This window comes from Coloeus monedula (genome assembly GCF_965178545.1).
Source record: "Coloeus monedula genome assembly, chromosome: 5".
Classification (NCBI taxonomy): Eukaryota; Metazoa; Chordata; class Aves; order Passeriformes; family Corvidae; genus Coloeus; species Coloeus monedula.
In genome coordinates this window covers 69,245,732-69,257,530 of record NC_138785.1, presented here as the reverse complement: position 1 = coordinate 69,257,530, position 11,799 = coordinate 69,245,732, and the positions used below count along the sequence as shown (strand labels likewise).

At 47.5% G+C, this 11,799-nt stretch overlaps 1 protein-coding gene across 1 annotated transcript in view; it reads left to right on the top strand.

The window, feature by feature from the left end:
• The first annotated feature begins 510 nt into the window (after window positions 1–510).
• The window catches only part of FGFRL1 (fibroblast growth factor receptor like 1), a 165,326-nt gene continuing 154,037 nt past the window's right edge, over window positions 511–11,799 (top strand). The window contains exons 1-2 of the mRNA XM_082281712.1: window positions 511–1,021; window positions 2,087–2,196. Coding sequence (XP_082137838.1) covers window positions 2,136–2,196 — 61 coding nt within the window. The 5' untranslated portion in view covers window positions 511–1,021; window positions 2,087–2,135. The remainder of the gene's footprint in view (window positions 1,022–2,086; window positions 2,197–11,799) is intronic.

Genomic DNA, 11,799 nt, shown 5'->3' with positions numbered 1-11,799 from the left:
CTTCTTTCTGGCATCATTTGCATCCAAGCCGACAGATCAAAACGGGGCAGCCGCCCCCCATCTCTGCCCCGCTGCCTGCGCGGTGGGTTCCCACGGCCGGGGCTCTCTCCTGGCGTGGGGAGAGCGGTGCTTTAGCCGGGACGGGTTGTGGGGTGCGGGGGGGCTGCGAGGTCGGAGGTCTCCAGCGCCGCTGGGCTTACGGGGGTGCGGGGAGGAGAACCCTCTCGGGCACGGCGAGGTCGCAGCGCGGCGCCGGCGGTGCCGGGCTCGGGAGCGGCGGCTGCAGCGGGGCCGGAGCGGGGCGGGAGCTGCGGGACGCGCTCCCGGCGCACCGAGCGCTCCGCGGCCGCCGCTGCGCCCGCAAAGGGTTAAGGGGAGCGGGGCCGGCGGAGGGCGGGGGCTGCCGGGGGCTCCCGGGGATTGGTGCGAAGTTTGGAGCGGGGCGGCCCCGCGCCGCCCTTCGCGGCGGCTCGGCCCCCACCGCCACAAAGCCCTGCAGGGAAAGTTGCTTTATCGCTGGTTTCTCTCTCCCCGGCTCTCCCCCACCTCCCCTCCCCTTCCCCAGCCCCTTTCCCCTCCTCCCCTCGCTCCTTAAACGGGATTCCGGCTGGGCGAGCCGCCGGACGGCATCACCGGGCATCCCGCGGCGCGGAGCCCCGGAGGCTCTGGCAGGTCCCCGCTGTCCCTCCCCGCACACACACGCTCAGCCCGGCCCGGAAAGCAGGAAAAAAATAATTTACAAGGTTTCCCCCTTTCCCTGACCTCCTCGCCCGTGACTCTCGAGTGGAAAAAAATCTCCCGCGGGAGCGAAGAGGGGGGATTGTTAAAAAGCCGGTGAAGGGGCAGAGCCGCTCCGTGGGGAGGGCACCCCCGGGCAGCCCCCGCCACCCCGGGGAGGGGGGGGATGAGGTAGAGGCCGGCGGCGGAGCGCCCGCCGGGCGCCGTGGCCGCGGAGGGCATGAGGCGGCGAGCGGCGGGGATGGGCTCCAGCGCGCGGTGTTAGAGCCCGGCAGCAGCCAAGGTAAGTGTCCCCCGCGGCGTCACCCCGGGCCGGGACACCCCGCCGGGGCCGGGGAGCGCACAGCTGGGAGCCGCCAGCGCAGCCCCGAGGCGCGGGGCAGCACCAGGTGGCATCGCGCCGGGTGTCCCTCCCTTCCGCGACCCCGATTCCCGGCGGCGAATATCCCGTTACCGCCGAGCCGCGCCGCGCCCCGGGGGAGCCCCGGCGCCCCCCGCTCCCGCTGCCCGCCGCGAACGGCGGAGCGAACGGCGGAGCGGCCGTGTTTGCTCTGCTGGATGCTGTGCGCGGGTTGTTGTGTGTCCTGGGGGCACGGGGTGTTTAAACCGGGGAGTTTACAAGGGTGAGGAATCCAGACAGTGTTTAGAGAGTGAGAGTTTTAGGAGGAGAACAGGGTGTAATTAATGTAAACCTGATCTTCCCCGGGTGTGCGTATCACAGCGAAGGCATCTTCAAGAATCTGGGTAATTAAGTGCGGTTGTGCTTTGGGACGCACCTCTGAAGCCCACGGAAACAAGTGAGGCTGTTGGTGGGGGGAGCGTGGCGGGAGGGGGGGGGAAGAAGAGGAAAGGAGGAATCAGCGCTGTGCAGAGAAGTCTCGGAGTGGAGGAAGGCGCGTACCCAGAACGGAGCTTGGCTGAGGGGCACTGGAGCAGCAACACAAAGTTTTCTGGGCTGCTGATGGGAGAGGTAACATTCCTCCTCCCCCTTCCACCAAGTTTCTCCGCAAATTGTTAACCTGAAATCTTGTTTTATGGCCACTTGCTAGCGTTTTGTTTGCCTTCCAGACTGATTCTGTACAGGATACCAAAGAATTATGCATTAACTGTAAACTTAGAGGAGCTTACTGGCCTCAGTGGGTTCTTGATTTATATCAGGCTAAAGCAGAGAGGAGGGCAAAGTTTTACTCACTGAGCACCAAGGAATGAATTACAAGTACGTTGCTCTTTCATTTGCTGTTTCTTCTTGTCAGTCTTTGCAATAGGATTTAAGACTCTGCAAAGTTGAGGGTTGTTCAGGGTTTTTTCACCCCAGTAACTATTTTGCTCTCCTTTTTCCTGCCTCCAGGTCTGAGAGGACAGTAGCCTGTGCTGTACAGTGGGATCTGGTTTTCAAAATGGAATTGCAGCTGGCGCTCCTTTTTGCAGGGATAATTGCATTTTCGGACTCGGCGAGAGGTAAGGGGAGCGTGCTTGGTGCGAACACTCTGTGACTCTCACCCTTCCCTCTGCTCCGTGGGCTCGTGCTCCGCAAACACCCGCGGTGCCCCTGGAGGGACCCCCCCCACAGGAGTTGCTGTTGGCAGGGACTCATCCCCTGCATGTTTTTTACCTGCACAGAGATGCAGGCTCGTGCCCATGTGTGGTGCCTCCTTACCTGCACGGTTCGGGGCCATCGTTTGGGATGGAGCGTGGTCACTCCAGCTTTGCTGAGGTCTGTTAGGCACAGGTGAACTTCCAGGGGCTTTTCTTGTGCCTGTGTGAAAATACACAGACAATTTTAAAGAAAAGCAACTGCATTCCTCTGTGGATCAGAAATACCTCTCCCCTCCTGTAATCCCTCCAGCCTCTGCCCCGTGTATTCCCACTTACAAACTAAACAAACACATCCATTAACTTCCCCGGTGACAGACAAATGACAGTTCCCAACAGCGAGAGCGTATTTTAGCACTGAGGCTCCAGCAGTTGATCAGATTTCAATAAACAGGTTACCCTTCCAGAGGCAAATTGAAATACATTGACCTGGGAATGATGGGGATAGGAAACAAGAAGTTTCTTTATGGGAAGATGCTTTTAGCAAAGCTCTGGGATCAGAGTGCAAGGAGCGGTGGCTCTTCCTGCACTTTTGCCTGGTGTTGTACCTTGGTGGGTGCTGTCCTTGGAAGGCCTGAATGGGAATCCAGGCTTTCAGCTCCTCTTCCTCTGGTCACAACGTAGGGGCTGCATTGTTCCAGGAGAATGGGGGTATGACTTTAGGATGCTGGTTGCTCCAGCTGCATTTCCCAACAGTCTCAGAGTTTCATGAATTGTTGTAAGACCTTTAAATCATCCAGCGCGATGGATGTGCGAATTAAAAGGTTTAAGCTTGCCCTTCACTTGGGCTGTAACTTGCCAAAAATAAATCTTGGGGGGGGGGGGTTGAGGGTGGGAAAGGAGAGGGGGAGCACTACTCTGAAAACCCAATTTTGGGTTAGCGCACTGCTTTTTTTTTTTCTTGGCATTGGCTCTCAAGAAAATATTTTATGGAGGCAAAAGCACTATAAAATGATTTGGCTGGAAGCTGAATGAAAAAGAAAACAGTATATAGGCTGTAATTCCTGCAAGTCTGAATTCCAGGCGAGGCTTACAATGGAGACTCAGTTTAAGTTGTGGGCGATGGGCAGCAGTGTATGAATTAAGATGACTTCATGGATGTATATTATTGCAATGGACCTGAGAAGTTGGTGGAGTTCCGGAAAAGATCTGAAGTGGGCAGGAGAAGACAAAAAGATTCTTGTCTCTGATGTGAACTGAATATCGGCTGCTTTACTGGCTGACCCTGTTTAAATTTGGTTTGCGATTGTCTTGCTTGTACACTTACTCCCCCTGGAAAGTGAAGTGCTGTTGGCTGTTGTTGTTGTGTGAAGAAGTGACAGAAAATTAACAGTGGTAATTTCAGGACATCATTATTTTTCCTATGGAAAGGTCTTCCTAATATAACTTTATAGGATCATATTGGCAATTGGGTTATTTGAACACTTTTTAGAGCTGGATGGAAAAACCCATCCTGTAAGCGTGTGGAGAGAGGATTCTGTTTATTTAAAATTATCTAGAAAGAGAGGTTAAAAGCCAGGGCCAAACCCATAAAAAATGTCATTCGTTCATGTGCTGATTTAAAAGAGGGAAAGTGAAGAAGAAAAAGGAGTCATTGCTGTGAAAACATAGACAAAATTCTGACATTTAAATCCTGCTTTAGACCTCCTTAAGGTTGAGAGCATTTTCGATAGTGAAGGAGATAGATGGAGGGTCAAACTTGTGAGCAGAGATGAGACACTCTCCAGAACTTTGAAAATTTATTTTGTGCTGACAAATATCTCCAATTGTTAAGTGTTTACATTGGGATAATTTCAGAATCTTGGAAAAATGTGCCGGGCCTTTAATGTGCCTGCAGAGTTTTTCTGAACGCCTCATATAAGGGCTTTGGCTGCTGGAGATGTGTAAACGTTACCTGTTACAGTTGCTCAGGTTTTATAGGCAGTCCTTCAGCCAAATCTCAGCCTGAGGTCATGAGGCTCTTCTCTGGAGGAAGAAGGGCTCTTTGTTTTGGTCAAACAGCACTTAATATCTGTATCCTGATTGCAGATTAGATGTGTGTGGCCCGAAGTGTGCCAGCACCTCCTGATTGGAAGCATCAGAAGTTAAATAGGTGCTTGCTGGCTGGCAGTCAAGTGAGGAAGGTGTCTGAGGAGGCTCTCTGGGAAAGTGATGGTCCTTTTCTACTCATTTTAGGCAGAACTAGGTTATGCTGGAGTTAGGATGTTAATTTGGAGCTGACTGATGCTGTGCCCGTGCTTGGGGAAGGGCTGTGCCGTGGTGCATCTGCACAAGGGGGCAGAGTTAAGTTGCCCACGCGCTTGAGCTTTGATATTTCCTGACAGTTGAATGCTCAGCTGCAATCTTGCATTAAATGTTACGTTGTATTATTTTTACATCTTTATTTAGGTGACACCTTTTAAGGCAAAGGGCCCTGCAGGAGTGACCGATTGGGTTTATGTGGCAGGTTTTTTTTCCCACCTCCCAGCAAAAAGGGGCGTTTTTCCGGGGTCAGATCTGTGCCTGCTGGCTCTGTCCCACCAATGTATCTCATCACTGATGTAGAGGACGCTGTAAAAAAGGGAATATCTTAGCAAACCAAGATAAACTCTTAAGAAAGAGGCAATACCGTTGAAATATCCAGGCAAAGCAGAGAGCAGGTCTGGTTCTAGAGGTCCGGGTGGTAGAACTGTCTGTGTTTGATGGGATGAGGGGTGAGATAACTCTGGTTGTGTTTGAACCAATGCTTTTGGGGCTGAAACTGAAAGACTTTGACAAAGGGCTTGTCTACACCTGCAAGTGCACTGGAATAACCCTTCCAAAAATTTTAGTCTGGAATAAATCTCTCAGTGGCCAATCTTATTCCAGGCTAAGGATCTCCTGGAGGGAGCCTGTACCAAAAAAGTCTTCCTCTGGAGCTATTTTGGTAGATATCCAAGCCCCTTCTTTCCCTTTCGGGTGAAGACTAGAATGCCTGTGTGCTCAAAATGCACTCTTGGATAACAAAACCTGTGTGCTGTGGTTTTCTAAGAGGGACTGTGCCTTCCAGCTGACAGCCAAGGCGTGAGGCGGCCTCTTCAGCCCGGTTCCCAGCCGCGACGGATAATGTCTGCTCTGAGCCTGGCGTAACAGCACAGGTCCAGCAGCTCATCTCTTACGTTATTCCATTCCTGTTCTCTCCAAGCAGCCCCATACTGGGCATAAAAGTTCTCAGTGTCCTGCCCTGGCCCTCCTCTGCGGGGATTAATGCCATCTTGGGTCACTAACCCTTAGTGACTATGTCCTGCAGCAATGTAGCTCCTGCCACGCCACACCTCCGGTTGGACACAGGTAATACAATCTGATATTTTCCTGCCTATGTCATCTCAGTGACAGACAATGAAATATTTGTTCCAAATCTGTCAAGTTGCCATCATATTCGCGTTGGTGACCGTATATGGTAACATTGGGATGTGCCTGGCTTGGCCCTGTGGCTTAAGCAAGATTTTGTATGGTATGTTTAGAAGTTTTTGGTGAGAGCAGTAGCCACCCTCCTGTTAGCAAGTAAACTGATATTCTGCTGGAAACTAATTAGTTTGGATGTTGATTTCATTTTCGGTGCATTGCGTAGGGAGGGGAAGAACGGGACCTTAATTGCTTTCTGTTCTGACACTTCCCTGTGCGACCTTGGCTTGCAAACCTGCTTGGTGTCTGCTTTACATGGAATTTGCTGATTGGGCTGCCTCAAAATTCAATGTTTTTGTGCAGAAATAATGTTATGTGCCATTTTGTTTTCTCTTAATATTGAAGAAAAGGGAATAGGATGCTAGAGGTGTTTTTTATTTCTTGGAAGTTGAGTTCTTCGTTCTGTTGAACAGAATTCCCATTCTGTAACTTTGGAGTTTATAAGAGTGAACTTTGGGGTTTATAAGAGTGCTTCAGTAAGGACAGCAAAGATAAATAATGGTATTGTGAGAGAGATGGTTGTTGGCGTCTGTTTTGTGCCTTTATTTTTGTTGAGTGGTTGTTAGCAGATATAATGATTAGGTGATTTCTCGCTTGTGAAAGAGAAGCATGTTCAGATCTAACAGCCTGATTCAGATTTTACGGAACTCACAGCTCATCTTCTGGTAAAGTTTGGGGCATTTTTTGGATCGTGCTCTTGGGGAACTTGCTGATGAATAATCTGTCAGCATGACTTGTACCTAGAGTCAACATGACGATCTAAGAAAATCCTGGTTATTTTTTTAAACGCCGGTTCCTCCCTTCTTCTGAGGCTGTCGGCCGCTCTAAATTGTGGCTGAGTTTAAACATAAAATTCAGTGTGCGTCATACTGGAAAATTAGGGTTGATTTTATTTGTTTTTAATTAGGAATATTACAAAACTCAGCAAATTGCTCAAATACATCTAGATTTTCCTTTAAGTTTTTATAACTCTGTTTTCCAAGTCCATATATTTCTTTGACATTCTTTAAAAGACGCAAGCAGCAAATCAAAATACGTCTTTTCTGGGATGAAATTGCACACAGCAAAGGCTGGACTCCAAAGCCTGAGTCTTAGCCACAGAAGATACTTCCATATGCCATGAGGTGGTGCTTGAGATATTAAAGGAAAGTGGTATTTTTCAGGAAAAGAATATTATTCAAAATTGAAAAAGAAGCAACGCTTGCTAGCAAGTAGGAACCCTCTTTTCAAGATTTGGGACCACTGGTGCTAATTTATCAACTAAAGCTGAAGTTTGTCATTTGACATGAATTGGCTGATAGAGCTGACCTTTTCCAATATCCCCTCTGATAATTCCTTTTTGAGTGTCTGTCTCACCGTAAGCATCGCTGATATAGCGTTGGGTGCAGAACACTTGTCATGGAATAGTGTGAGTGCAGTAGAGCCTGGATATGCATTTTTGGATTAATTACTTGAAGAGAGAAAAATTTCTACTGAAATAGGAAAATAATAATGCAGAGGTCTTCTTTTGCCTAGGTTGAATTAAAAAAACCCAACAACCTTTAGTCATAGCTTTATTTATTCAGTGAGATTAGAATAGGTGCTGCTGATTTTCCTAAGACGTGAAGCTCCTACTTGCGTCTGCAGTGACTTGTAAAACTATGCTGCCTAAAGGATCTGTGCAAATGTATCCCAGCATTACAGGAGTCGGTGCAAATGCTCTTTTCCCACTTTCCTTTCATTAACCTGCTCATTTTGTCTTGTTTCAAGTAATTTGTCTTTCATCTGACATCTTCCTGTGTTTTCTGGTGGGCTGCTCAAGCTAAAATGCATTTGCTCTTGTTTGGAAAACTTAATTTGGATTTCTATTTCTTATCTTGTTCTCTAATAATAATGCCTCCATACTTATTTAGCTGTTTTCACCTGTTCTAGTCCTTTGCAACAAGGGGAAACATTTTTCATCATATAAAGGGACTTCTTGAGAGTGGAGCTGGTGTGAATGTAGAAGTTGCGAAGACCTCTGTCTGATGCAAGTCTGTTCAGTCTGCTGCTCTTTCATAGCAACTGTGGTACTATGGTAAAAGACAAATATTTCCAAAAGCAAGCTTGATTAATCTGATTGTGCTGTCCTGATGTCGTATGAGATAGGCAGATGCAGCCCATGCCAGTTGTAACAGGTTAGGACCTGATTCAGAGCCTGTGAGTGTTGGTGCTGTGACTCCTACTCACTCCCATAGGCTTTGGATCCATCCCTGAGGGATGACTTACCCTGATTATCTGTGATATCCACCTCATGTGTGAGAGCAGGGGAGATGTGGGCTAGGTGTGACACTCGCCTGCATGACTGGACAGCTTGGACGCACTTTTTTTATTACAGGAAAGCACATTTTGCTGCTACTGACTGCCAGCTCTGGCTGGGGGGTGGAGCGTGCGCTGCCAGGGATGAAAACAATTTGGACATTCATTGCTTAAACTTTGGGTTGCCACAGAGAGGTTTGTCCCCAAAGACAGAGAGCTGCTCTGCAGGTAGTGTTCTGGGTTTGGAGGGGCCAAAGACTGGCCTGAATGTTATTAAATAAGTTAATGTATGCTGTTTGTTGCCAAATCCATTCCCATCTCTGATTTTTATTTTTTTTCCCTTCCCCTTCAAATAAACCTGGGCTGTGTGGAGTTTGGTTGGTTGCTCTGATTTCTCAGTGTCCCTTTTGTATCACAGCAGAAACATAGCATCCTGCAGTGCTGTGAGGAACCTGACGTTGTTATTTCATCCCAACCACTCCAATTTTCATGAAGAAGTTTAGCCAATAACTCCAGGCTACTTCTTCCATTAAGTGTTCAAACTTAACTTTGAGCTTCACTAAGAAGAAAAATGTAAATGGGGAACAGAGGCTCCTTGGAGCAGGTTAATGTTTCTCAGGATGGCTACACCTCTATGCTCAGCTTTTTTACAAGTGGTTTCCAGCTTGATGGGACACAAAAGAATTTCTCCTCATATGTGGTGAATTTATTTCATGAGAGATTCACACAATCTTAGGTATCCTGTAAAGTGAGTAATGCAAGAGGTGTCATACCCTAGGTGCCACTTGGGTGGGTATTTTAAGAGCCATCAGTATTTGTGCCTCTCAGATAAAAACACAGGAACAGTAGACAAATAGGGAAATGTGGACTGACTTTGTGCAGTAGGCATTTTTTAAAATTCATATTCTCCTTGCTGGGGTTGCTCCACACACCCCCTGAACTGATGACCTTAAGAGTTAGGTACTAGTGTGCAGTGGCACAACAGCTCTGTGGTAACTTTGGGCTTATCAGTTCTACCCAGGATACTTGGAGAGGGAAAAAGCTGGAGGGGAATGTGGAGGGAAATGCGTTAGCAATCCTTCAAGAGAAAATTCAGTCCAGATTAGTCAGTGTACCCCTGCTCTTGAGGCTTGCTAGTGCCTGGGTGAGGATCTCCAGCAGACAGTGTGTGACTCTGAAGAGGATGCTGGGATGCAGCTTTTCCAAGCCCGTGCTGTAGTTCTCACTTCTCCCATGTCCTCCCAGGTGCCCCCATGTACAGGTGTGAGACTTGATTGGCTTATGTGACTCTGAGTAAAAGCCTTGTAACGTAAAAAGGGTGCTTTCATTGTGCTAGCTACTGTTTTACTATTGCTTTGTATTTTAATTTGTAATTTAAAGGATTTTAATCTCCTTTTTTTTTTAGACAGAAGTGAATGGGGCAAGGCCAAATCAACCACAAAGGAGGGAAAAGGGAAAGCTGTTCAGACTCACCAGCCTCTCAAAGCTGCACAAGCCAAAGTACTGGAGCTAGGCTGCTGCAGATGCTGGAGCACTGTGAACAGGTTTCTTTCCCTCCTCCTTCCTCTCTAATAGGTTTGTATGATCTGGAGTAACAGAGGAAGTTATTTTCTCAGTGGTTGTTCTCAGATCTGTTAACACAGATCTGTAACTTCTGGTTAAGCAATGGCAAGTGCCAGATGAGCTGCAGGTGTATGAACTATGTGTCAAGGATGGAAGGGTTAATGAGTAACAGGATGAACCTCTGAGCACTGTGGAATATCTCCCCAGGGATACTCCAGACTCTGTGGAAGGAAGGATGCTTGTTTGTCATTGACCAAGTCAGTGTTAAACGGGTGGCTGTAACTCCTGCAGGGTGTGGATACTCTGCAGAGGGAGGGTGCTGTGAGCCACCTTGCTCACCTTCTGGGTGAATCTAAATCTTCCCTGTTCTTCTGCAAACTAACACAACACTTTGGTGGCAATAACAGTGTCTCTTTATCCAGATGAGTAATACTGGGAAGCGTTTAATGCATTTTTGGGCAGTTTGAAATGGAAAAACTGGGGAGGAGTTGACAGCTCCTCCAGCATATGGAGATCAGGCTCCATGCTCTGAGAAGTCATTTCATATTTTGATGTTCAGGGTTGGATTACAAAAGTTAGTCCCTTTAGGTTCAGTGAGTTGTGGCTGAGTAGGTGTGAATAGGATTTAAATATATAATCTTACCAGAGAGCAGAAACTGTAAGAGCCTCGTAAGACCAGGCTGAGTTTCAGTTCTGTGCAGGGTGGCACCACGCCATGGGAGGGTTCATCATGATCTGCAATAGTTAATATAAAACGAGAATAACAGATCAGAGCTGATGAGTATCTTTCCTCCTCCTGCTATTCCCAACCAATCAGAAATGCAGTGTTGCCGGGGTTAATTTCATTAAGGGCTATTGAGAGTGAAACTTTCAACCTAATCATGGCCAGGACGGTAAACGGGTGTTTACTTTGCCTTGTTTGATTGACAAGGAGTCATAAACCTGTTAGGGAGATATTTGCATATGCAGGGAACTGGCTTTGGACAGTTGATTGCTAATTGCTGGATTTGTGTTCTGAAGGTGTTTGCCACCGCTCTGAGCACACAGCTGTTGTTTCTGGGATGCAAAGAGGTGCAAAGTAGTAGAGGGTGGTGAGAGTATTTTGCTCAGGAGCTCCAGAAGCCATAAGGTAGGGATGGGTCAGTATTTTGTCTAGACCAGAGCAAAGTCCTGCTTGTATTCCTGAGGCAGAACACTTTTCCTGATTTCCTGCTTGCTCAAACGGGAGTAGACCAGAGGATTCCTGTTGGGAGGAGGATTGTAGATTCACAGGGTTGGGAATCTGTCCCTTGCTTTACCATCAATACCAAAGAAGAAAGGTACTGCGAGGTGCTGCTTGAAAGTAATCATAGCAATAGACCTGCATATTAATAATAATTATGACTATTTATTGAGAGTTTCCTGTGCATTAAAAAGAATAAATATAAAAAAGTGCTGCTCAGTGTAGGCAGTGTTCTTCTTCTAGATACCGTCAGGAGAAAAAGCTTGTCTTTCTGAAGGCCACAGACTAAGTGGAGTTCCAGGCTTATTTTTCTTTTATCCTAGAAAATCCAATAAATCCAGTAAATTCTTTCAGTGTGGTCTTCCAAGAGTTTTTCAACTTGGTCTGACTCGCAGATTATTTGAGTGCCATTATAGACTAGGGGTCAAGCAAGTTAATTCCCAGAACAGTATGCTGCCCTGTTTTCAAACTGTGCTAATCAGGGTTTTGAGTCAAAGCATGGCAGTTTGCTTAGTGAAATTATTTTCCTGTTAGAAAATTGCGCATAGGCTCTGACTATTCGTGTTGGCTTTGGTCACCGGAGCACTCACATCACATGCAGTGCAAAGCCCCCAGGGATGCAGTTGCTGTGGATCAGGGCACTGGTGGGAGCTCATTTCCCATTTCACGAGATTGAACTCGTAAAACGGGCTGAAACCTTATGAAAGCAAAGAAAGAAATTGTTGCTGTTCCATTTCCACCTGCAGCCGGACAGAGGGAGGGCTGTGTGGAGCCCATCTGAGCTGTAACATGAATGTCCTTCCCCAGAGGAGACATTTGGTGGAGTTACTTGGTTACCTCTCCCCCTCACCTTTTTGTAATGGACTCCTGTTTACTTTTTCCTCCTCCTTTCCCGAAGCTTATTAGCACTGTTTAGGCAGAGGAAATGAATTAACATAATTTTCTGTTGTTTAGAACGAGACACATTCCCTGCATGTGTGTGT